The 27,048-nt window shown below is 41.0% G+C and overlaps 1 protein-coding gene and 1 long non-coding RNA gene across 2 annotated transcripts in view; one reads left to right on the top strand and one right to left on the bottom strand.

Moving 5' to 3' along the window:
- LOC142139481 (uncharacterized) overlaps positions 1 to 27,048 on the top strand; it is a 928,167-nt gene that overhangs the window by 236,145 nt on the left and 664,974 nt on the right. The window lies entirely within an intron of this gene.
- Positions 9,929 to 27,048, bottom strand: part of APP (amyloid beta precursor protein) — a 183,888-nt gene continuing 166,768 nt past the window's right edge. The window contains exons 11-17 of the mRNA XM_075198369.1: positions 25,735 to 25,863; positions 22,838 to 22,937; positions 21,427 to 21,648; positions 20,229 to 20,282; positions 16,522 to 16,604; positions 14,363 to 14,509; positions 9,929 to 11,099 (exon numbers count right to left, since the gene is read on the bottom strand). Coding sequence (XP_075054470.1) covers positions 10,998 to 11,099; positions 14,363 to 14,509; positions 16,522 to 16,604; positions 20,229 to 20,282; positions 21,427 to 21,648; positions 22,838 to 22,937; positions 25,735 to 25,863 — 837 coding nt within the window. The 3' untranslated portion in view covers positions 9,929 to 10,997. The remainder of the gene's footprint in view (positions 11,100 to 14,362; positions 14,510 to 16,521; positions 16,605 to 20,228; positions 20,283 to 21,426; positions 21,649 to 22,837; positions 22,938 to 25,734; positions 25,864 to 27,048) is intronic.

Here is a 27,048-nt window from a genome sequence, read left to right as displayed (position 1 = left end):
TGAAGCACCTCTAAACCCAAACTGATCCTATATAAAAAGAACTATTGTAACATTCAGAAACATGTCATGTCTGCCAGCAGTCCTGATTTTCACAGTCCCAACTGTCCTTCAAAAGTGGTATGTTGCTTCCACCAAAATAGTATGACCTTGTCAGAAATAGGCTTGTTTGGTTGGATCAAGTCATAGACTACATTGTCTTGATTTTCCAAGTGGCAATGTTAGCTGACAGGATCGGTGGAAGAGGCGTGAGGTGCAGGGGGTATGGCCATGGTGGTCCAGCAATGATGGAGCCACCCCCCTCTGAGGCCCGTGTGGGAGACTCGTTCTACACCCTGGGTCACCACATGAGCCCTGGAGGTCACAGCTCAGTAGTGGCCCACTCTATGTTCTTTTCAGAGCAGGGCGGGGGGCCCAACGGGACAGCATCATCTCCTGACCGTCTCCCAAACTTTACTAAGGAGCTCCACGATGCATTGTTCCACCCAAGGACAGGATATTTGAGATGGTCAGTAACTTTATCTATGGTCTTCTCTGACCAGCTATATTAAGCTGTGAGAGGCTAGCCGGAAAGTGCTTTAATGGTCTTACTAACAGGAAGTCTACTGTCAATAGGGGAAAACAGGGGGTGGCTGGGCTAGGGGGCAGGGGAGCCCCCAGGGCTGGTCCCATAGAGGGCTATCTTCAGTTACCTGCATTTTTTTCCCTTTAAAATAGGCTGCTGCTTGTCCACCGGGCTGAAATTTGCCAGCCCTCCCCTGGGGAAGAAAGACCCCTCCTGTTGAAAACTTTATATCAAATATCTTCAGTTCTGAAAAATTCCCCAAACTTCTTTACCTATAGCTGTGAATATCATTATCAGTTCAGTTCTTTAATAAATCAACATCCCTTTCAGATTTTGCGGTCCTTTAAATTTCCTCACAATGCAGCATTGTAACATCCAGACAGAGGACATCGCAGGACAGAAAGTAAATCTGCTGTTTAGTGCCTGCTCTGCTTAAAAGACGCTTTTTGAATAAAGAGGAAAAGGCCTCTATATCAATTCAATACAATTTATGTGCCTTGAACTTGGCTTTACTGCAACGCTTCTGTCAGCTTAATTCACACTCTCTTTATCGTCCCCATTAATATATGAAATCCATGTATTGCTGGAGCTTGTGGAGGTAGATGCCATAAAGAAGCTGTGTCACAAACATGCTTCTCCTCACATAAAACGCTATCATTGGAGCCACTGGGGATAGGGGGAAGAATTGAAGTTTAGATAAATCAGTTATGTGAAAGATAATAAAAGAGTCATAAAGAGGCTGGATGGTAAGGAAGAGATGGTTATTTCACCTGACAGGTACCGAACAAGCGCGTAACATTTTTCATATCCCGGCTACAATAATAAATGAGTGTAATTGAGAGGCATACGTTGGCTGTTCCCCTGAGCCACATGACATAACACGTTATCATTGCTAAAAATATACATTTATCTCATTCCCGCTGTGATGCTTTGATCAGTTGTTTAAGGAGACTGGTAGACTGGCAATTGTGTATGAGACAGGCTGCTGACAGCCGAGTAGTGTTCTGCATATAATAGTGGGCATGAGTGTAGAGGAACCAGGGTCAGGTTTCAGAGCAGAGGTTATGGGCCAAGGGCCCTTGGCTTTACGGGGGGCCCCGCAGGCTTTGTGCCAGTCTATCTTGTCTCTCAAATTGTTATTCTAAGCTGCTGGAATCCTCACCATTGTTTATTTATAGGGAGATACAGATTTTGCAGCGCCGTGTGGCAAATGTACATCAATACAAAACAAATATAGTGATTATACATAAATACAATAATACATATACCAGATAATACCAAGGTAAAAAGAAGAATAAAACAAATCATAATACATGGAGCTAACATCATTGTCATTTATTTTTAAGGTGCACAAAACTCCACAGAGTTAAAAATCATACAAAATACAATAGGACATTAAGCATTACAGACGAGGTGGACAAAGGAGGTGCAGACATGAGCCAAAGGGTAGAGAGGGCCCTGCTTCTGAGAGCTTATAGTCTAGAGCAGGGGTAGGCAACCTGCGGCTCTCCAGGTGTTGTGAAACTACAAGTCCCAGCATGCCTTGCACCTATCTGCTGGTTATCTACTGGCAAAGCATGCTGGGACTTGTAGTTTCACAACACCTGGAGTGCCTACTCCTGGTCTAGAGGGTGAGGACAATGCTGAGACAATAGAGCCTAGTTGGACATGGAAGCTGGTAGACCATGCAGATGGAGTAGTATCAGGTGGGGGGAGGATAGTCTATAGTAAAGACCTGGGTTTTTAGAGATAGTGTGAAAGATTGAAAGTTGGGGGAGAACTTGGTTCAGGTGGAGTAGGGAGTTCCATAATACCCCATTCATACTGCACCAAAATCCCGGGTTTTTGCCGGGGCGAGCTCAAACGACCCGGGTCTTGGTGCAGTATGAATGGTACAAGTCAAAAATCCCGGGTCTAAAAACCCGGGTCTTCAATCCGGGATTTATCGAGGGGTAATTCCCGGGTCGGACCCGGGTTGCCTGCACTATGAATGGTGCAACCCGGGTTTTTCAACCCGGGTTGCACAGAAAACAAGCTGATTGGCTGTCTGCCTGTCTCTGGAGGATGATGTCATCGGTGGGAGCCCGTGGAAGAAAAAAAAAACCAGTCACCTTTCAATGACATCACCATTTTTCAGCCAATGAAAACTGCTCTGGTGATGACTCCCACAAATTGCCAGGGCACAGACTTGTGCAGTATGAATGGTGTTTCTGAGCTGGGACGCTCCGAGCCCCAGCAAAAACCCGGCTTGAAAAACCCGGGATATTGCCGGGGCGGCAGTATGAAAGCGGTATAAGTGGGGAGCAGTACGGGAGAAGTCTTTGGATTTACTATGGGGGCTAGTCAACCACAACAGTGGAAAGGGACCTTGGAGTCATAGTTTCAAAATGATATGAAGTAGTGAAGCAGTGGGAAGAGCCAGCAGAGTCAGTCCAACCCGGGTAAGACCCCACTCTTTCAAAGGGCTAGACGGCGACCTGATGAGCTGCCATTGGATTGCAAATTTAAGTAGTAGATAGAACCATCATTATTATATACAGTAAATAATGCATTCAACAGAGGGTTGATGTACTAGTCAAAAATCTCTAAAGACATTTGTTAGAACCAAGTACAATATCTTTCCATGCAGTCATCAGTCAAACCTTAAAGTGTGCCTGTCATGCAGTTTTGAAAAATCTAATATAAGAGACAGTTTAACCTGATCTTTTAAGCTTTCCAAAATGATTTATGTTATAAAGAAAAATATTATGTAACATTTGTACAAAGACTTTCAGTGCCTGCTACAAACACAGTTAAATGGTCCATTTGAAGCACCACCATTGTTCTTGCTCTTTTAAGATAAAACCTTCTATTTGTAAGATAAAAAATCCCACACCTCTCCCCTTCCCTCATGTAGATAGACTTTATTTTCTTACGAGTACTTTTATTTATTATTTATTTGGAAGACAAGAGGGAGAGAGGGAGCAGTCAGGACTACTCATGGCTGCCATCTAGAGGTACTGGACAGAAGTGGAGACACTTGGATAAATGAAGGACTCCAATCATATAAAGCAAGGGCTTCCAAATATGTGTGACTCATCAAAGTATTCACAGGGTCATGTATAAATATGCTGGACTGCCCTGGTTGCCTATAATTATACCTAGCAAAGCTACAAGAGAAGACCTCAGTGACTTTGAAAGAGGGATGATTATGGGGGTGCATTTTGCAGGAGCTTCAAAGATTAAGATGCCACAACTTGCTAATTCTTGTTACAAGTAGAGATGTTCACTGACACCCGTGAACTGGTTTTGGATCTGGATTAGCTTCGTGTTTTGGCAAAACCGCCCTCGTGTGTTTTGGTTTTGGATTTTTAGAAAAAAATCTAAAATATGCTAAAATCACATAATTTTGCTCTTTTTTTGTTCCTATATTATTATTATTAACCTCAATAACACTAATTGCAAGTCATTTGCAGTCAATTTTGACCACCTCACAGATCATAATATTATTTTCATACACTTTCGGACAAATACTGCAGCGACCTGGCTGGATGATAAGCGACAGAGCAATGACACAAACACACGGCAGTTCCTAGCACATCTAGGAAACATTGGCACACAGCAGTGGCAGAAAAGAAAAATCTCATTATCAAATCCGAAAAAGCGCGAAAGTACCGAGCCAACTTGGATCTGCAAAGTTTGGGTGTGTTCGGTTCTCGGGGAACCGAGCCTGAGCATCTCTAGTTACAAGCAAAGGTATCCAAGGTGCTGTCAGCATGAAACTCTGAGGGAAAATAATCAAGAAAGGGCAATACTTGACAGAAGTGCCAGCTCCAGACTCCTGATATCTGTGCATTTCTTGTGTAAGGCTGGGCACACACTACAGTGTTTTCAGCAGATCATTGGGCCAATCGCCCGATAGACAAGTGTTCGGCCCGATATCGCATTAGTGTATACGCTCCAATGATGAGCGATTATAATTCCAAACCACTTAATATTGTTTAATTTGATTTTTAAACCGGACTAAAACTCTTGCTCATCGATGGAACAATGTCATTCCAATCCTGCAGTGTGTATGTACTCACGATGAGCATCTCTGTAGTTTACAGAGTCATGACCTGTTCAGCCAATAGCTATGACAAATAAGAAGCACAGATCTGAAGGTAAATCGTGTATAGTGTGTACACATGAATCGCTGATTGCGGGTTTTTTTTTTTTTCAGTCGTTCGTAAATCGTTACAGATAGCACATTGGGAGAAACTTTCTGCAGTGTGTACCCAACCTAAAAGTGGTTCTGCATCCCTTGTGCACAATTCCATAGCTTGATACACGCAGGCTGTACTAGTTGTATGTCGCAGCCCAATCCACTATTAAGCAGCTTTATATTGGTTAAAATCAGATTATTTCCATTTACTTAGGAGGCTGAATGTTCTCCGATTGGCTGAGTGACTGCGTGATGTCACTCAGCCAATTGGAGCAAAGTAGAGGCTGTTGAGGAGCTCCTGTCTGAGCAGGATCGCACTCCAGTCTGGGTCTGGGCCCTGCTCACAGGGAAAGGGGCCAATTTCAATATTAGTAAAAATGCAATACTAGTAAAAACACAAGTGGGTATGGTGACACTATTAGAACAATGGTTTCTAGTAAACCCATTTCAATTACCATTAAAACAATAGTAAAATACATGTAATCAGTACCAGAGGGACAATGCCTTACTGTACTACAAGCACTAAAGCAGCATCATACGTATGTAATAGGGTAGTCAACCTGCAGAATTTCAAAACCAAGAAGGTGGTCATGTCGGATCACTGTCTGTAGCTAAACATAGTAGATGGCATTATTGGGGTAAGTGACACAAAGGAGGAATTTTTTTATTGCATGTGAAGTTAAATTAGAAACTGGCTCACTGGAGGTTTTATTTTTCCTCTCTTCTTCTTTCTCTGGATGAACAAATCCTAAATTTGTGTATAACTTGGTGTCTTTTTTTTTGTAGTTTCACCAACTATGAAATAATAATGGGCAATAGCCATCCAAGAGGCTAAAAGGATTATGAATGAGCTTGTTTTGAGGTTTGAGATTAGCTGACCCTCCGACATGTCCTATTTCACCTGTTGCACAATGCTCAGCTTACAATTGTCTCAATTATTTCCCTATTGCAGTAACGTGGACTGAATTAGAATCCTCAAAACAACACTAAACTATATGCCTCTCTCTTATCAATTGATGAATTCAGTCTGTTACTGCAACAGCAAAATAAGTGGGAAGTTCAGGAGCAGAGAATATTGTGCTTAGTCATGTTAGATGTTTATGGATTTCTTTGTTGAAGGAGGTCTCCAAAGGAGATCTGACAAACCTGCCCTGCAGCACTTGATCTTTCATGCTGTGATCTCAAACCTGCACCACCATACGGCAGTCCTACCGTGTCTAAGACCAGCCTGGACTAAATGGTGCGACAGAACCGCAAATAGAACGAGCAGCAGTAACTTGTACCGTTCACAATCTTTTACCAAATATTCTTATAAAGGAAGACTTAAAGTCATAGTTCCATTACACAGTATAGGAATGTTTATTATGGTAAAGTCTGAGTATACAAAAGCTCTCTCAAGTGAAAATTTAATTCAGATTGTATCAATATACACAGTAGTGATATCAAAATCAGGACTTGAACATTTAAGTCAAGAGAGGAGATAGTAATAATCTGTTACCTAAATGGTAGGTCATATTGATCTCTTGATTGACTGGTTTCGAATTTCTGTGATACCAATATTTATCTACCAAATGGAATATACCAGGAAAAAAACGAGTTGTGTAGCTTATGTGCCGATGGAGTTTGGGGAGAAATTTGAATTCCAATCTAGTTGATGGGTTCGGCAAAACTGCAAAATGAAATCGCATAAAGTTAATGGGAAACTATACAAAATATTCTATAGAGATCCACCTAGGTGGCTTTGAGAAAATATAGAGTACTCTAAGTTTTACTGTCCAAGCTGTCTGGCTAAAGTTTAATGCAATTTTGGGCATCATGTGATATGTAGCTGACTGCCCATATATAGTCCATCTGTGTGTGTTCTTCTACCCCCACTGATAGACTGCAGAGCAGTCAACCATAGACTTAACCGTGTCAATATATATATACCAGGAGTATATATATACCAGGAGTATATATATACCCGCTCCGAGGACAGTGGCAGGTGGGGAGTTTGACTGGGGCGGTACACCTGTCAAACCGTAACGCAGGTGTCCTAAGGCGAGCTCAGGGAGGACAGAAACCTCCGGTGGAGCAGAAGGGCAAGCCTTTTGTGTTCCTGGTAAGAAACCCACTAAACTTACTACTTATACACCAATATAAGGCCTTAAATAAGCAGAAATCGGTCTTCCAGTCCCACCTGAACCCATAAAACAGATAATCTGAAAAATATTTAAAAGTGGAAATAGAGCAGAATTGTAAAACTAATAATAGATTTACAGCGAAGTAATACATTTTTTAATTTGGTAATTTTAAATTCCACAAATGAAAGGAAAAGATAGGTCAACTTGTTATAAACCCCAAAACTCACAGCTCAACTACCTTTAAAATCCTTCATTGTCACTTGCTGGTGTTGATTGTATCAGACACCAGCAACTGCCCAATCACAATTCTATTGTATAGTATACAAGATACTAGTTAAGTCTTATTGGGGAGATTCAATTTTAAAATTGGTCATTAAATATTTATTATTTCACATAACTACTACTGTATATTAATATTGCTTAAAGTTCATGATAGTTCCCTGTAAGTTGAATTGTTTTAAGATGAACATGTGTTTGGTCATATATTTGGCATTTAAGGAGTATGAGAAGTTCTACAGCATGTATACCAAATGGTATAATTCTTACTGTTATATGTTCTATAGGAGACAGAAAGTTAGAGGATAACATACAAATAAAGATTCTAATATTACTTAAAAAACTTCAAAACCCCTATTGAGGCTGTTTCTGGTGTTTTTGTTTAAAATTGAAAATGACTAAAATCAAAGAGCTTAGTGAAGCTTTCAGAAGCCCGTGCGAGAGGCAGATCAGTGCAGAACTGTACAATGCTGCTTCCTATACCAGTACAGCGGTACTTACAGGGTGCAGGAAGACAGGACGATCAGACAGAGACTGTGGAGGAAATAGAGGAGATAATGACACACAAGTTGAAAAATTACAATGGTCGATATCAGTTCATTGGTCTACACTTTACCCCCTCCCTTGACACCCTGTTCCAATAACTACATTTCCCTGGGACCCTCTTCCATAAGAGTTTGTTCTCTGACACCATCCCATCTCTTTTGATACTCTGCCCCCTTGTATACTCTATCTTCCCTGTAACCATGTTGTTAGGATCTGCCTCAATATCAGACGACAGGTAGCTGTGCACCATCTATACTGACAACTACAAAACTCTGCCACATACTAAAATCATCACTTCTGCTAAAGCTCAAGTCAATTAGGACTAAGAGCCTTCACATGTATGCAACCCTTATAAGGCCTTCATTCCAACCAAAGTTTGGATTTGCATTTCTCTATTGGTGCTTCAAAGAGTGGTTTTATTAGCTTGTTCATTGATTTCATTGTTCCTCACTATTCTACCTTCTCCAATCCATAAACTTTGGCTTTATTCCTCACGATTCTACCATCACCCCCCTTCCCTCTCCGGCTAAGGGCCTTGTCTGAGTGTGGTGTGCTCCTGATAGCTACCCCAGCCAAGTGGTTCTTTTCTTAGAGCAACCAGCACCATGGATTTTTCAACTGCCACCCGGTCTGTTCCCCTGGGATCCTGTCCCTTGGCACCCTCTACTCGAAGAAATGTGCATCTCTTATTTTGTCCTGTAGTGGTTCAGCCAAAGGCAAGACCTTAATCCCATTGAGAATCTCTGGAATGACTTGGTATTTGCTGTTCACCAATGCTCCCCATCCAACTTAAATGGAAAGCGCACAGTGTTCCAAAGAATGGGGCGAACATTGCTGTGTCAACCTGTGAAAAGCTGGTAGACACCAAACAGACTCTACCAAGTACAGAAACACAGATGTAAAGACTTACACAATCAGGTGTCTGTTTTATATGTCATTAAGAAAAAGGTTTAGGGTTGGGGTTTTATTTTACATTAGTGTATTTTGCTTTAAACAGTGTTAATAACTACATTTTGATTCTATGATACAAGAATATAAAATGTGCCAAAATGCCAAAATGTGGAGAATACTTTTTTATTCACTGTACGTCTTTACCAGTTAACCGTGGGTAGGAAACCTTCATTGCCAGCAGAGAGCTGCTAATTCAGGTCGTAGTTTTGGCCTAGTCCAGTCAGGTCTCCCAAACCATCCACATGTATACATCAGTCTACGCTACAATTGTAACTTTGGCCGCAGTGCTCCGTTACTTGTGATTGGCCGCACGGAAACAAACGCTGGGTCCTACTGGTTTGCTCCAAGTAGGTTAGCCCTGCTGCTGTCATAATGAGGCAAATTTAGGCTATAGCTTAGCATGGACATCAAAAGACAGAGAAGTAGACCCTAAGAATTCACTTATTGAAGCACAAGCGCTAGTGTATGGGAAGTAGAGGGGAATATGCACCATCTGTGACTTGCTGAGGTTGGAAAGACCGGTGGTAATCGGATTGCCGATTACCACTATTCCGACAAGTGCGATTCCTACTTTAAAAACCTCGATGGCAGAAGACGACGACTGAAATAGAAGACGACGAGGGAGATGTCCGATGGCACCGCAGGCTGACAAGCGGCGATTGCGGCTGGAGATCTGTCCGGCACTGCGGTGTGACGTGGGCGCGACTTACTTGAATGGTAATTTAAAGCGGCAATGTCCGGACCCCGCAGGCTAACTGCTTCAACACTTAGCCTGCAGGGTCCGACTGTCAGCCTGCGGTGCCATCGGACATCTCACTCACAGGTAAGTCTGCTTCTATTTCAGTCATCTTCTTCTGCCATCGGGGTTTTTATGTAGGAATCACACTTGTCGGAATACTCAGAACCGCTCAGCCATACCCCATCCGGAAAAACAGCACAGACGACCTGACCGGACAAAGGAGGACAGTTAACTGCACCCATTGTATAAATTAGGTAAAGTACTATAACAAGATTTGTTTTTACACATTCATCCTTTAATATTTACATGACACAAATACAAAAACAAAATGAAAAAATAAAGAGTTAGAATCCCTTACTTTTAAGTAGTGTTTGGCCTAAGATAAAATACATTATTCTCGGGTTTGACATGCTTATCATTTATATGTACTTTGCAAACACGACCTGTCCACTCATATCGCACAACCAATTTTAAAACTATATAAGCGCCCATGTTTTATTCCGCTCACATTTACTGCTTTCCAAGCATGAAAAACACAACACATCAAATCAGATTTATTTTTTTTTAAATTTATTTATGTAACACAGTGTAGAAAGCTATTAGTTCATAAGCAATGATTCTGTACAATCATCCAGCAGAAAGTTGTCACTTTAGTCATCTCTGCTAATTTTCGACCAGCAGGGCACTTTTTTCCCTAAAAAAAGTGCTTAGAATTATCAGAGACACACGGAACCCCATAAAAGCCGGAGGCCACCGCAACACATTGTGTCGTAGACGCGTCCAAAGCCGATGAGGTTAAAGCTTAAAAGGTACATATGTTAAAGAAAAATATTTATAATTTTTTTATTTTATTTTTTGTTCAATTTTTGCAATTCCTAAAGTGTGCACATAAAACAGGCACAAAAAAACCCAAAAAAACCAAAATGTGTATTTCCATGATTTTCTACATCACTAACACGGCAGAACAATCTGTACAATAACACAGTAGAGAGAGAGAAAAAAAAAATAAAAGAATAAAAAAATGGAATATTAAAAAAATAAAAAATAAAATTCGATTTACCCTTAAAATGCATTGCGGGGGTGGGGGAAAAAAAATATGATTCGGCAAAGGAAGCAGCATAAAACTCACATACATATAATGCACCCCCAATCGTTTGTAAAGCAGTTTTCACCCAGGACTTAATTTTTTTTTTGTTTTATCACAACTCACAAGAATAATATACAACCGGTTTAAGGATCTATATGATAAATAAGGGAGAGGCAGCTACTCATGCACTAGTTTAAAGACAGCTAAACTCTTTACAGTACACAAAAACATTCATTGAATAATGTCATGTAAAGACTAAAATGTTAAGAGAATACATTACTGAATTTAGTTTCTTACTTCAAGCATCTACTTGTGTTACAGCACAGCTGTCAAAAGGCGAAAATGAGTAAATAATAAAACAGTGGTGTATTTTGTTGTTGTTTTTTTGTATGTTTATGTTTTTTTTTATTTTTATTCTCTCAACGTGATCTTTTTTTCTGTTCCTATATTTATATATGTATAGAGCTGAACACCGGATGGGCAGTGGAGCAATCATTTGCTGTCCGAGACGGGAGGCTGCTGTGGTGTTCTTAGTTCTGCATCTGTTCGAAGAACTTGTACGTCGGGTTTTCGTAACCGTTTTGCTGCATTTTGGTCAGGTGGCGTTCCTCCGGGGTCACCGCAGCGTCAACCTGAGAGATGAACAGCGGAGATGTAGTCATTAAGTTTAAATATCCCTGTATCTGTATAGTATGTAGGTCCCTCTAGGAGTATCTCGCTTAGATCCCTTTCCTCTGTGCTGGAAATCACGGAAGAAAATTGGTAATTTTCTTCCCACCTACTGTATTATAAATATTTTTTTTAGAATTTATAAGCGACACCCTGCCATCAGTCCCACCCATCCTCCAGGCTCTTCACGCTCTTCCAATAAACAGTATTATAAAAACCCCAAAATAAAATATTTATTTGCGTTCCCTGCTCCTGTCTCTTCTATGTCATAGTGAGCCTGTCATGGCTAACACTTTAGACTGGGTAAGGATTTATTTACATAGCTTCCCCCCAACCTCACAGACTAGGTGGTAAAGTTATGTACTTTGGGTGGAGAAACCCTCTAAAATGCTCTTTATTCCAAAAACTTTATTTATCAGCTACGACATCACTAAGGCACAAGACACGACTTAGACTGAGCCAATTGAGAATATTTTCCTAGTCACATTTGCATTTAAAATGCAGTTAACAGGAAACATGTACTCTGATTTTCGTTCAGTAATAAGTTAAAACAGGATTAAAAAGCCTATGGGGTATATTTATTAAACTTCGGGTTTGAAAAAGTGGAGATGTTGCATATAGCAACCAATCGGATTCTAGCTGTCATATTGTAGAATGTACTAAATAAATAACTGTAATCTGGTTGGTTGCCATAGGCAACATCTCCACTTTTTCAAACCTGAAGTTTAGTACATACAGTCAAGTCCATAAATATTGGGACATCGACCCAATTCTCATATTTTGGGCTCTTTACACCACCACAATGGATTTGAAATGAAACAAACAAGAGGTGCTTTAACCGCAGACTTGCAGCTTAAATTTTTAGGGTATTTACATCCAAATCTGGTGAACGGTGTAGGAATTACAACAGTTTCTATATGTGCCTCCCACTTTTTAAAGGGAACAGAAGTAATAGGACAATTGACTCAAAAGCTATTTCATGGACATGTGTGGGCCATTCCCTCGTTATTTCATCATGAATTAAGCAGGTAAAAGGTCTGGAGTTGATTCTAGGTGTGACATTTGCATTTGGAATCTGTTGCTGTCGACTCTCAATATGAGATCCGAAGAGCTGTCACTATCAGTGAAGCAAGCCATCATTAGGCTGAAAAACCAAAACAAACCCATCAGAGAGATAGTAAAAACATTAGGTGTGGCCAAATCAACTGTTTGGAACATTCTTAAAAAGAAAGAACGCACCGGAGAGCTCAGCAACACCAAAAGACCCAGAAGACCACGGAAAACAACTGTGGTGGATGACAGAAGAATTTTTTCCCTGGTGAAGAAAAACCCCTTCACAACAGTTGGCCAAATCAAGAACACTCTCCAGGAGGTAGGTGTATATGTGTCAAAGTCAACAATCAAGAGAAGACTACACAAGAGTGAATATAGAGGGTTCACCACAAGATGTAAACCATTCGTGAGCCAAAAAAACAGTAAGACCAGATTAGAGAGTTTGGCAAACAACATCTAAAAAAGCCATTACAGTTCTGGAACAACATCCTATGGACAGATGAGACAAAGATCAACTTGTACCAGAGTGATGGGAAGAGAAGAGTATGGAGAAGGAAAGGAACTGCTTATGATCAAAAACATACCACCTCATCAGTGAAACATGGTGGTGGTAGTGTCATGGCGTGGGAATGTATGGCTGCCAATGGAACTGGTTCCCTTGTATTTATTGATGATGTGACTGCTGACAAAAGCAGCAGGATGAATTCTGAAGTGTTTCGGGAAATATTATCTGTTCATATTCAGTCAAATGCTTCAAAACTCATTGGATGGCGCTTCACAGTGCAGATGGACAATGACCCGAAGCATACTGCAAGAGCAACCAAAGAGGTTTTTTAAGGCTAACAAGTGGAATGTTATGCAATGGCCAAGTCAATCACCTGACCTGAATCCAATTGAGCATGCATTTCACTTGATGAAGACAAAACTGAAGGGAAAATGCCCTAAGAACAAGCAGGAACTGAAGACATTTGCAGTAGAGGCCTGGCAGAGCATCACCAGGGATGAAACCCAGCGTCTGGTGATGTCTATGCGTTCCAGACTTCAGGCTGTAATTGACTGCAAAGGATTTGCAACAAAGTATTAAAAAGTGAAAGTTTGACGCAGGATTGTTTAGTTTGTCCCATTACTTTTGGTCCCTTAAAAAGTGGGAGGCGCATATAGAAACCGTTGTAATTCCTACACTGTTCACCAGATTTGGATGTAAATTCTCTCAAATTAAAGCTGAAAGTCTGCAGTTAAAGAACATCTTGTTTGTTTCATTTCAAATCCATTGTGGTGGTGTATAGAGCCCAAAATATGAGAATTGTGTCGATGTCCCAATATTTATGAACTTGACTGTATACCCCTATATGTTTCTAACACAAAATCCCTGCAAAATGCTTTTTGACAAGACAGTTTCTAATTTTCTTCTGAAATGAAAATTACGGACATAAAAAAGTTTAGTGGTCTAAAAATATAATTTTGCCTTACCGGCAACATGATATGTGCTCTCCTAGTAATAGAACATTTTATATTTTCACTTTATATTAAAAGGGATATATCACAAACTATACTGATTTAGTAAACCAGGGTTTAGAGTGATGCATTATACCCAACCAATGGGATACATTTTAGTATTTTATTAAAATGGCTATAAAATGAAAAAAAGAAATGTGCTGCTGGAACTACTGTAATTGTAATTAATTTATAAAAATCTTTAGCGATGGAAACAGAATTCAAACACATTTTAGGGGAGATTGTGATAAGTCTCAGATTTGTAGCTGAGAGTCTTTGAGCCAAGAGTGTCAGAAACTGGAGTCATTAATAGGAAGACTCCCAGACGCTGCCACTGGAAGCCACAAATGTACCCAAGTTTTATAATACAGGTGATGTGTTTTGTTGCATTATTAAGCTCGCCCGGATAAAGACTCATACTCCAAGAGAACGACAGTAGCGACTTGCCCACCAGACGGTACACAGACGGCTATCATCCATCAGTACATTGAGTTGTCATCGTTCTAACAGCAAAAGGCAAGGCTTAACATCTACAAACACACGCTATTGTTATTGCAGTCTGACAATGAAAGGTACGGCCGGCCCCATATGCTAACAGCTGAAACATGAAACACAAAGCATCGCCTGCCGATTGTCAAGGTCATTTTATTACCACGTTCATTCCCAATCCCGAGCTTACCTCTACAACACCGTGATGGATAGATGTGTACTGCTTCTTCTTCAGCATCACCAGAGTGATTACTATAACTGTTGCTATGACAAGGCCGCCAACCATCAGACCGATAATTGCTCCTTTGTTTGAACCCACTTCCTCCGCAAAGAATACCTTGAAAGAGACGAACATGTGTCCTTTTATTTCAGAATGCTGGAAAACCTCAATGAAAAATAATATTCAGTCTCGGTTGCTTTTCTTCTATAGAATCAGCTTTGTTTTAGTTTTTAGTTTTTGCAATTAGTGGTTACAGATTATTATGTGTTGATCAGTGGCAAGAATTCCAGGACATGTTCACGCCTCTGTGTAAGGAAATAGAATCTGAAAAACGCCAAAGGAGTGAATACTTATAGCCACTGTATATGTGAGTGCATATGTTATTGTATGCAGAATTATGGGCATCCCTGGCCAAAGTGGATGTTTTACTGAATGCCAAAGTCAAATTATAACAACCTCTGCTGGGTACAAACATGACATATTTTTGCATATTTTGAAGCAAACAGGTGGTGTGGAGCAATGCTCCCCATCACCCCCAGGCTGCCTGACTTAGTCATGTGCTCTGAAAGTATAATCTATGTTCCCAGTGATGAAAGGGACCTTGAGTGACAGGTGAGCCAGGTCATGTGACTGATCGGAGTGGGAAAGTATTGGATTTCCCACACAATATTACTGAACAGGACAGCACTAGACCAGATAGCCAAAAACCTCTCCTGTAAATGTAATCTAAACATATAGTCAAGCAAGTTAACTGCAAACCACAGATATATATATATATATATATATATATATATATATATATATATTAGTATGTGGGGCCATACATATATTAGTGTGGGGGGGCTATATATCTATATATATATATATATATATATATATATATATATATATATATATATATATATATATATATATATATATATATATATATATATATATATATATATATATATATATTTATATTCTCCCTCTCCCCATCCCCCTCTCTTTATCCCTCTCTCTATCCCCCTTCCTTTATCCCTCTCTCTCTTTCTCTCTATTCCCCTCCCTTTATACCTCTCTCTCTATCTATCCCTCCCCACCCTCTCTCTATCCCTTCCTCTCCCTCTCCATCCCTTCCTCCCTCTCTCCCTCTCTATCCCTTCCTCCCCCTCTCCCTCCCTTCCTCCCCCTCTCCCTCTCTCTATCCCTTCCTCCCCCTCTCTCTCTCTCTATCCCTTCCTCCCCCTCTCTCTCTCTCTATCCCTTCCTCCCCCTCTCTCTCTCTCTATCCCTTCCTCCCCCTCTCTCTCTCTCTATCCCTTCCTCCCCCTCTCTCTCTCTCTATCCCTTCCTCCCCCTCTCTCTCTCTCCATCCCTTCCGCCCCCTCTCTCTCTCTATCCCTTCCTCCCCCTCTCTCTCTCTATCCCTTCCTCCCCCTCTCTCTCTCTATCCCTTCCTCCCCCTCTCTCTCTCTATCCCTTCCTCCCCTTCTCTCTCTATCCCTTCCTCCCCCTCTATCCCTTCCTCCCCCTCTCTCTCTATCCCTTCCTCCCCCCTCTCTCTCTATCCCTTCCTCCCCCCTCTCTCTCTATCCCTTCCTCCCCTCTCTCTCTCTATCCCTTCCTCCCCTCTCTCTCTCTATCCCTTCCTCCCCTCTCTCTCTCTATCCCTTCCTCCCCTCTCTCTCTCTATCCCTTCCTCCCCTCTCTCTCTCTATCCCTTCCTCCCCTCTCTCTCTCTATCCCTTCCTCCCCTCTCTCTCTCTATCCCTTCCTCCCCTCTCTCTCTCTATCCCTTCCTCCCCTCTCTCTCTCTATCCCTTCCTCCCCTCTCTCTCTCTATCCCTTCCTCCCCCTCTCTCTCTATCCCTTCCTCCCCCTCTCTCTCTATCCCTTCCTCCCCCTCTCTCTCTCTATCCCTTCCTCCCCTCTCTCTCTCTATCCCTTCCTCCCCCTCTCTCTCTATCCCTTCCTACCCCTCTCTCTCTATCCCTTCCTCCCCCTTTCTCTCTATCCCTTCCTCCCCCTTTCTCTCTATCCCTTCCTCCCCCTTTCTCTCTATCCCTTCCTCCCCCTTTCTCTCTATCCCTTCCTCCCACTCTCTCTATATTTTCAGAAATATACATAGTGTATAGAGCAACTCTTACCAGTTTTTGGTGGTGCACTTCATAACCAGCATCCATTTTTACTTCGGAAATTTCTTCAGTTTTAATATTAGTGAGCCCTGATCCTGTAAAATGAGAAATACATTCTATTATAATTCCACCCCACAGAGAACCACACCTTCCTATTGAGCCTCCGCTGATCGTATCTTTGCTCTTTTGCTGCTGGGAACACCTGCGCTCCCTGCATTCACTTCCACCCTAATGCTTTTTGCTAAATACACTTTAAATAATGTAATAAAACTTGTTACATACACACAATGCTCCATAGACTCCAACAGCTAAAATATCAGCAAATGATTTCTTGAAAAATATGGTTATGTTGATATATACTTAACAAGATTAATAAACCAGGGCACCGCACGATGAGAAGATCCATTACGCTTTATGTGATGTATACGGTTTGCTTGAACATTACTACAGTTATCACTGGAAGGAATTGGTTTTGCATCATTGTTTCTCTGCCTTTTTCGACAAAAAACGCACACAAAATAAAAATAATTTGAGTAAAATAAAAACAAAATTGAAATGCTAAAAGAATGAATAAAATAATATTAACACTAACGGATGGAAGATTTTAGCTCGTATTTCGAAAGACAGAATCGGCAGCATAAAGCTTATTCAACAAGGAAACAAGTGCGAGTTCCCGGTCGTTCACGCATTGAACAGAGGTAGGTGGTGCTGGGACTACGATATGCAATGTAGGTACCAAAGAGTCCTAGGGCTACACAAAATCATCAAATAGGTCCACACTGGAGAATATGGGTCTGATTCTTTAAGGAAAGTAATGCAAAAAAAAAAAAAAAAAAAAAAGTAACTGTTATCCTTGGCAAAACCATGTTGCATTGGAGGGGAAGGTAAATTTAAAATGTGAGGACAGATTTATAATTGGGATAGGGCATGTCCTTGATCAACTTTTAATGTTAGTGTAAAAATAACGCTATTAATTATTTGCGTCCTACATGAAAAAACAGCCAGTAATTTCCTCATGTGCAAAATAATAACCTCATTTGCACCCCTCCAATGCAACATAGTTTTGGCAAGGTTCAAAGCTACTAATTTTTTGCTTTATTTTCCTAAATGAATCAGGCCATATGTGTTCATAGTATAATGTATGATTGTATCAATAGTGGCCCATCAGGTTTACCCATAGTTTAGGGTTACAGTACAACAGGCATCCAATATAGAAGGTCAGTTAAAGGTACGAGGTCCACCCCCCCTCCCCACCCCCCCGAAAAATGACACTACAAAATGCTCATGACTTTAAACAGCTGCGTGGAAGTTATGACGTTTTTCTTCCCGTGGTTAAGTGCTTTAGTTGTCAAAACAAATCTATTAGAGTGTCCGCTCCATTTACAAGGGGAAATGATGCATGAATTTGGCAGGCTCGGATACACTAGTGTTGCATATGCTGGAATAGTGCTGTGTTATTCTGCTCACTGGAATGGACATTGTTCATCGCCTCCTGTACGGGCTGGAGTGTCAACAGTCCAACCAGATGGCGCCCTAAAATTCTCTGTCTTGTTTTTATTTACAGCGCTTCTGCATCGAATAACAAATTGAGTTGCACCGTCAAAATAAAACTGACTCACTTCAAATGACTAGCTTCAAACCACTACAGAATTGAGCTGCAATTTAACTACTTGTGCACAGGCTTCTTACTAAATGCATAACATGTTCTTTCTAGTGTGCATATGTGCTCTTCAATCATGTATTTATACCATCAAGCATAATCGTATATTTTTACTTTCCCTGGGACATGACACAGGGCTAATCTCTGGATTTCAATTGATCCAATGCAGAGAGCAGAGCAATGATCTAACAACAACCTGCATGATGATAGAAATATATTTGCTGAAACGCAAAGAAGTATGGCCAGAAACATAAAGCAAAGTATCTAGTAAAAGCATCGGAAGGCTCATCTGAATGTGGACAGCCCTTAAAACGTAGGAGTTTTATGTGTTTAAGTGGTCTCTTATTTTCCGATATAATTGTAACTCAAAACTTCTGATATAATGTGGACAAAAATGCTATATACTAAAAGACATAAAAAAGCAAACAAAGAAACCTAACATATAAACATCACAATGAAATGAAAAATTAAAAAGCAGTAAAAGCACTAGACTGTAGATTCCCTTTTAATTATTAACGCTGCTAGGAGTACGGCTCTTCCCCGCAGAAATTCAGACTTATTGTATGTTGCAATACCCCTGAGACGACGGACACTACAGTTCAATGCATTAGAAAGAGTTTTAAATGATCAGCTCTTCCCTGGGGACTAGCTGGCTTGTCATCAGCAGCAGGTGATGGGTTCATATGGAAACCTCTTAATATTGTTTGCAGACTATGACAATCCTGGTGTCACATAAAACATTCAGAGGCTGCAAATGGTTTCTAGCAAACAAAAGTAGAAATAAAAGTGTACTGCGTGCCTGAGTACTTCCCACAGATGGAGGGAGGACTAGATGAGCCAATGTCATTTACTACACAATGGCGGCAGAATAACAGGACAGGCATTTCTTTAATGAAAGTTTTTTTCTAATGGGAAGGTTCTTCCGCTACAAAACTAATTCTGAGCAAATGTGTAGGTCGAAGGGGCATTATAATAGGCGTTGTAGGTGTCAGTATGATCTATGCACAGCAGTGAGCAGTTTAGAGCTCAATATACTATGGTGAAATACATTAGATTACAATAAAGAAGAAAAATGTGGGCCAGGAAAGCGAATGGCTTTCTGGAAAGTGAACGTGGGGGACCCGGGGGCGCAGATTGGGCGGTAAGGTGGGGGGTCTGGGGGCGCAGCTCGGGCGGGAAGGTGGGGGGCCCGGGCCAGGGCCATCTTAACAACATTATGGGCCCCCGGACAAAGCAGTGCACCGGGGCCCCTACACATTATATAGATATACATATATATATATAGATATACATATATATATATATATACATAGATATAGATATACATAGATATAGATATACATAGATATATATAGAGAGAGAGAGAGAGAGACAGATATAGATATATAGAGATAGATAGATGTACTTGCTCAGTGACCCTTGAAGGTTTTTTTACAGGTTTTTTCTCTTGCAGGATTATTTATTCTAATTAAGAGCCCTGCCTATGGGGTCCATCGTACCCAATGGAAAAGATGGCCCTGGTCCGGGCGCAGGCTCGGGCGGGAACGTGGGGCGTCCGGGCGCAGGCTCGGGCGGGAACGTGGGGCGTCCGGGCGCAGGCTCGGGCGGGAACGTGGGGCGTCCGGGCGCAGACACAGTGGATTTACAGTAGGAAGGAGACATAAAAGATGGCGATTGGGATGCGCTACATTGGTGGAAGAATGCTATTTCAATTGTGTTGGTTATAATAGGATAGGAAATTGTGGAGAATTTCAGAATCTACAATAATGTCACACTACATACAAATACTGTAAATTAAGTGGAAGAGGGTAGGTGTGTATAAAGTGAAGTCACTTTTAAATGCACAATAATACATATGGTTGTTTTGCTGCATAACAAGAAACGCCTGCTGCATGAATGACAACACGCGTGCATTGTGTAGTGGGGACGTGGAGGAACCTCATGTGAGCAGCACAAGACACAAGTCTAACATGAACACAAACCTACCAGAGGCCACAAAGTACATGCAAGCTGACACCATGCCAAGGACTGGAAGACGAAAGCAAAGCAAGTTCTATACCTGGTCGTGTAGTGAGTCCTCTATCTGCGGCAGGACGAGCGTCGACTGGTTCAACTGGGGACGTGCAGCGAAACAAAAAAAAAACAAGCAAATAAAAATAACAATACATATTTTGCTCAATGCAATAGGAAAGACGGTGGAAAATATGGTGACGGCAGAAACATGTGCAGGACAGAGAGGAAGGAGGGTGAGAGGACGGGGAATCCGTCTCCTATATCTTCATTGGTCATATTTCATGGATCAGATACTCAAGTGACGTATAATCTATGTACCCGTCTTTTTATTATTAGTAATTTCAATGTTGTACCAGGGTTGTCCAGCAAGATAAGGTCGGGTCTGTGCATTAGATACCATTGTATCTGTACGGTAAATGTACTGTGGTATTTAGGAGTAACCGAAAAAAGAATAGGATTCTCCTCCATGCGGAGACACTCGCACGGTTCCTCTATTAATATAAAGCAGTATATAAGAAACCAGGTTTCTCCGTCACACTAGAGGAGCTTTATTTGCTAAAATGCTGCATTTAATTTAATTATAACCAATTTTTACAAGAATACCTACATCATGTTAACTTAATATATATTGACATATGTATATAGAGCAACATACACAGAGGTCTTTAATTGGCACCTGTTGGTTACACTTTGTGACTGATGCCTGGATTATGTCATTCCTAGGGAGGTGTCAGGCAGCATTCCCAAAAATATTGGTTCAGTCTACAATATGGCTGCCTTCACCATGTTGGCACAGGTTAAAGAGTGGTAGCTATAGGTCTCAAAGTTGCCTCCTGCAGTCTATCTCTTGAATAAATACTCCAACGTAGAATTGCACACAATTATTTCACAGATGACAACACACAAAAAAAGATGACTAAACTCAAACTCAGTCAAATCCACCAAAATACTTTAAAAAACCAAAAAACCCAACAATAATATTCTCTGGACGACAATTTTATTCTACAGCAAATTTTCATTTGTTGAATTAAAATCAATACATGAATTTAAACCTTAAACGCTGGAACTATTAATGTAAGTTCTGAGGTTCATTTAGGTGTTTTGGTCTAATGGTTACAAAACAAAAACCATGCGGGACATTTGAAGCATAACCATAGAGAACAGGTAGGAACATGCAGCGATATCTCTAATAAACATGCACAGGGAGGTTGTAAGTCACCCAACAATCCGTATTTTAATCTTACCTTCATTCTCGGTGTTTGCCGGCACAGAGTCTACACCGAATGGATGCCAAGGCTGAAGATCGTCTACGTTGAATTCGCCATCGATGGGAAGAAGCTCCACCGTTGTCTTTGTCTCCGTCAAGGAGGGCATGAGGGCGTCGTTGCCATAACTGATCCTTGGCTCGCTGACCATGTTGGACAGCACATCATCAGAGTAGTTCTGTTCCTTTTGGAATAGTTCGTCTAGACGGGAGAAGTAACTAATGTTAAAATTAATAGATTTTTTTTAGTAAAATGCGCAGTATCTTCTCTCACCGGCGCGTTTTGTGGTTTGGCTGTTATCAGTGCAATAATCAAAGCTTTGCACACTTAGGACTAACAAAAAACCCCTCAAAAATAAGATACAGTTACCAACAACACCAAAAATAAAATTACATCCCTAATTGAAGAAAATAGTGTTGCCCAGCTGGTTTCTTCCATAAAGAAACTTATTATCTTTGTGGGAAGATATTTATCTCGGTCTAACTCCCTCCTTCTTTGTGAGTGTATGTTAATGACTATTGCAAGAAAGCTGCAAGCACAGATTTGCTCTGTTAAATGAATTTTCTTTCTGCAGGAATTCCCACAGAGATTTAGCAGATAGAGAAGCTTCTAATGAGCCAATATTGTGGAATAAAGGGGAAGACGTGACTGGAAGACAGCAGGAGTTCTAATCATATACGCAAATGACATAGAAAGTATCGAGGGAGGCACTGCAGACACAAAATGGCCGTGATACTGCACTTAAGATTGGTAATAAGTAGTAAATAATCGCTGTGGGCAGATGCCGGATGGGGTGGTAGGAGAAAAGTACCAGCGTGTGGGGGCAATTTACTCCTTCAACACAGAACTGCAGATGAAATTTGCCAATGAGCACAACATATGTAAACACAGAGAGATGGCAGCCATTTTGTCAGCTGCTCCAATATTCATGAGATGGCATCCTATTAAGTCATTAGGGAGTAGTCATCACTGAGGCACAAAGTGTCACACATTGGAGGCAGATAATTTGTGGGTGGCCTAATATAATAATGTACATAACACATTTGTAGACTGTATTTTACCAAGCAAGTGCCTCATACCGCAGTCTGCTCAGTTCCTACATTACTGGTAAGAATATATTTTTTCCCTGCCCACAAAATGGCTGCCTCATCTGTATGTAGGCATCAAGTACTCTTAAAAAGATGTACATTTTAAATCCTGGGCTCCCTCTTTCTAGTGCCAGTTTACAACACAGGGCATAGCTGGTGTAACAGTAAGGTCGTAATATTTAGCATTTTGGTTAGACTATTCTTACATCCTGCAGGTTTGCAGTCGCCAACAAGGACAGTCAAACAATTGTCTGGTCAACTAGATATCTAGGAATGAAAGAAAATGGCTTTAGTTCACTTACCCACTTCATCTTGGATCTCCTCTGCCACGGCCGGCACTTTGTACAGCAGAGAGAAACTCTGATTCATCCTCTCATTAATCACACGGAGGTGCGTCATCACCTAAAGAGATCACATACATGTAAGGTATGGTAAGGACCGTTTACCTCATGCTGGTGAATAATAAATCATCTGGTTGGCGTGTGGAAGCTCAATGGCACAAAACACATGATGTTTTTCTGAATATCTACACAGTGCAACTGTGTCCATCCTGACTGGATACTAAACTGCTGCCCGATTGAGTAAAAGTGATGCTATGTAGCTCAGGCACTGCAGATGACCGTATAATTTGCCTCCTAATGCCAAACTTGCCCAACGCATATGCAAATTGCATGGGCTTCTAAGGGCTAGGGGCATCACAATGAGACGGGAGAATGTCACCTTTACACCACTAGACTAAAGATCCAGTATCAACACCAGTCGCTTTATGGAAGTGATACTATTGGAGGATCATCCCAAGCTCTGAAAGATCCGTCATCCCTAACCACGCCCCTTCACCCATTGAGGGGGGCTTGGCGTGCACCGTTACCTTCACACCCCCACAACAAAAACCTTCAATGAGTCTCCAGGTGCAAATGACAGTTAGACAACAGAAATCACTACTCAAATGAATATTTAGATAAATTAGGAACTGTGGCCATTATTTATTTCAGATGTTTTGAAATACAGCTCCATGTTCTCTATGGTGGAGTTATCCTCTGTGCCTGAAAACATTACTAAGGTATTATAGGGGTAAAGGTGGAATCCCTTTCTTATTGGGGGAAAGGTCATGATTAGTGTGAGAATCTTTCTGCAAATTGAATTATAGTTTAATGTTCTTTATGGTGATGACCAGTTCTATATAACAACATTCTATATATTGCCTGCTGGCTGCAGCATAAACAATAACTTATTGTATTGGGACAAACCTGTAACGTGTACTTGATAAGTCCTATAGACAAAGTTCATACGGAATGTTGGGAAACGCATAAGGTAAATGAACATCCCCCATTGCTAAGACAGGATAACACTGAAACTAAGGTTTCACAGTTAGCAGGGGTCCATCTTTGGGGCAGTGGGGGTCTGAGCAACAGCAGAAATCACTATTCTTGCAACATTAGGTACAGTAGCAGGAACCTGGCCAGTAAATCCAGCAGCCCAGCTGGTGAGCAGATCCGAGTGCTGCAGTTTTATAGCTGTGCTGTCTCTGCACAATGTACAAGCTCCTCACGATGTTCTTCATCTGCTTTTATGCTTAATAGACTAATAGAAATTGGTTTGCAATGGAATCTGAATGCCACAAGATGCGCAGATCAAAAGCACAACTGCATCAGCAGTCGTATATTATATCAGTTATATTAAATCTGCAAATTGACTCGCGGACAAAAATATACCAGCATAAGCCATTTTTATCAATCACGCCAGTAGTAGTCATCTGTTTTCCAATGCATAAATCTGTCAGCAATAGATCAATAGCACATTAGAGCAACAATGATCTACTATGAGCAGTACCTGCCTTAACTCACTTCCAGTTAACTCTATACTCACCAATTACTCCGAAACCCCTGTAAATGGAACCCCTGTCATAGCACTACCTGAATAATTCTCAAGCTCATTATCAGATGGCCAAAATGCTCATTTGCATCCAATAAAAGGCTGAAATTTACCATGTGCAAACTAGCCAGCTGCACAGGGCTCTGCAAATGGTGGGGCATTCAGGATATACCATAAGGAGAATGTAGGTCTGTGCTCTTCTGTCAACCAGTTAGACAGGGATAACACGTACATTACTATAGCAGGAGGCCATATACAGGGAGAAGGGATCTGGCACTTAAGGCAGGATGTATTTGCAGTTCTCTGACACTCTTAAGGCCATTTGACCAATACGCTGGATAAAAACCTATATGTATATAAATCTCACACTCTGTGGAGGTGATGAGGTACTGGGCTAAATCTGGGGTCCATTGTAATATCCCAATAGGCATTCAAAAGTATTATCATCATCATCATTTATTTTTATAGCGCCAACAAATTCCCTAGCACTTTACAATTGGGGACAAACACAGTAGACTAATAAACAAAAAATGGGTAAAACAGACAAATTATGTTTTACTTATAAAGGTGCCACAAAGGGTCCGCAGTGCCGTACAGACAGCATGCAGTTAAATAATAAATGACATAACAGGACAATACAATATAGATAAAACAGTACAATACACAGCAACGAGAAGCTGAGCCAGCAGCTATGAGATACAAGGCAGGTATAACCTATCACTATAATTTGAGGAAAGAGGAAAGAGGAATGAGAGGTGGGGGCTAAGGGAGGCTGAATAGGAAGGCTGAACCGAGGAGGATGGGCACAGCAAACCAGAACAGAGCCACTGACTGAGGAATGAAAAGAAGACACAGGTTAGCTGGTGACACAGGTAATGAAAGGAGGACACGAAGAACGAGCACCCGGTCGTGAGAGCTTACAGTCTAGAGGGGAGGGGCAAATTAGCAGGAGAGACAAAAGGAATTGCAAACTTACATTAAAATCCAAATAACTGGGACCTCCATTACTAAACAACATACTGTGAATAAATAACTACAGCGGCTACTGAGTTTAGGCAGCAAAAAAATATTACAACAGGCATGTTGGTACATATAGATTTTTTGTCATTAATTGACTTTTCCTGCTGGAAAAATAAATATTTAGTAAAGTTTTTTTCTAACCTATCTACTTGTGAGCTGGAGATTAAAGATCACGTTTTTAAAAGGTTATTAGTCTCTGCTCTGATATGCCTTATTTTGCCTATGTGCAGCAGAAGAACTTAGCAGTCAGTCACGGCTATAGGACTGTATTACTTTATTCGGTAAGACCGTAATGTAATCATGTTACCTGGGATCGGATTTGAGCAGCTTTCTTGGGATCTACCATACGGACATGTTCGAAGTGTTTGAGGGTGTGTTGTCGGTCCTTCTGCTCAGCGCGTACATATTTCTTAAGCATGTTGAAAACATGTCGGGGCTGTAAGAAGAATAGAAGATAACATACGTAATACATGCAACTCACACTGACAATGTCATACACACGAAGAAAAAAAAGATGTCTTTAACCCCTTCACGGTATAGCCGCACTATTTTCCACATTCTCTCTTTACATTACTTCCTCCAGGAATCATTCTGTAATGTCTGCCTCAGCGAATTGTATGTTGCATTCTGCAGCACAAATTATATTTCCTTTTGGCAGAGTATTTTTTTTTCTTTTTAATGTTACAGGGGAAAAAAAGCAGCATAAATAGGAAGAACCTGCCTTAGCTATGATTCTGCACCTTACTATGTTTACACAGTTAATGGAAGTGACCTCGAAGCTTATACTGGAAAGCCTGCTTCCCGATTACCATCATACACTGTTCACTCAAACCTTAAATCTATTCTATGTTCAAATAACCTTCTGACCCCCACATCAACCTTGCCGTGTGACTGTATTAAATAGCCCCAACTAAGCAATTTTTTCCCATTGCAATCTGGCTGTGCCAATATGCAATTTGTAGCACTTTATGTATTACAGTTCTGTTTTTCCTCTTATCGCTTTGCCTGTCTGTCATACTATGTAGCGCTATACAATTCATACCCAGTCTTGTTTGATTACTGTGTTTGTGTGTAAAGAAGGTCTTGGCAGTGTTGGATTGTGTGTGTTTTGGGGGCAGGAAGGGTTTAGACCAGGGTTTCCCAAACCCAGTCCTCAGGGCTCCCCAACAGTGCAGGTTTTCTGGATCACATGTGACATAATTAGGACCACCTGTGGATGTGTTACAATGTGTCAGTCAGTAATGAATACACCTGTGCTCCAGCAAGGAGATATGGAAAACCTGCACTGTTAGGGGTACCTGAGGAATGGGTTTGGGAAACCCTGGTTTAGACAGAGGCCATTATGAGGCTGTTACCTCCGTTTGTTGTCATCATTTGTCGTTCTGCAGAAGGAGACAAGACAAGGCTGTTCTCTCTTGCCTCTCCTCTTTAATATTTCAGCCATTTATGAGACACTTAGGGGCCCATTTGATTATGTGTGAGGTATACCTTCACGGCTATGTTTTGGCACGCAATTACCAAAATTACGGCAATAAAAACATCACACATTTGGGCTGCATCCCTATGAGGTCCGAGCAGCAACAAGTGAAGATTATCACCTAGAACATGGTGAGATAACATG

The sequence above is a fragment of the Mixophyes fleayi genome, chromosome 2 (assembly GCF_038048845.1).
Source record: "Mixophyes fleayi isolate aMixFle1 chromosome 2, aMixFle1.hap1, whole genome shotgun sequence".
In the NCBI taxonomy this organism is placed as follows: Eukaryota; Metazoa; Chordata; class Amphibia; order Anura; family Limnodynastidae; genus Mixophyes; species Mixophyes fleayi.
Note: the sequence above shows the minus strand (reverse complement) of the source record. Positions and strands in the feature narration are given on the sequence as shown.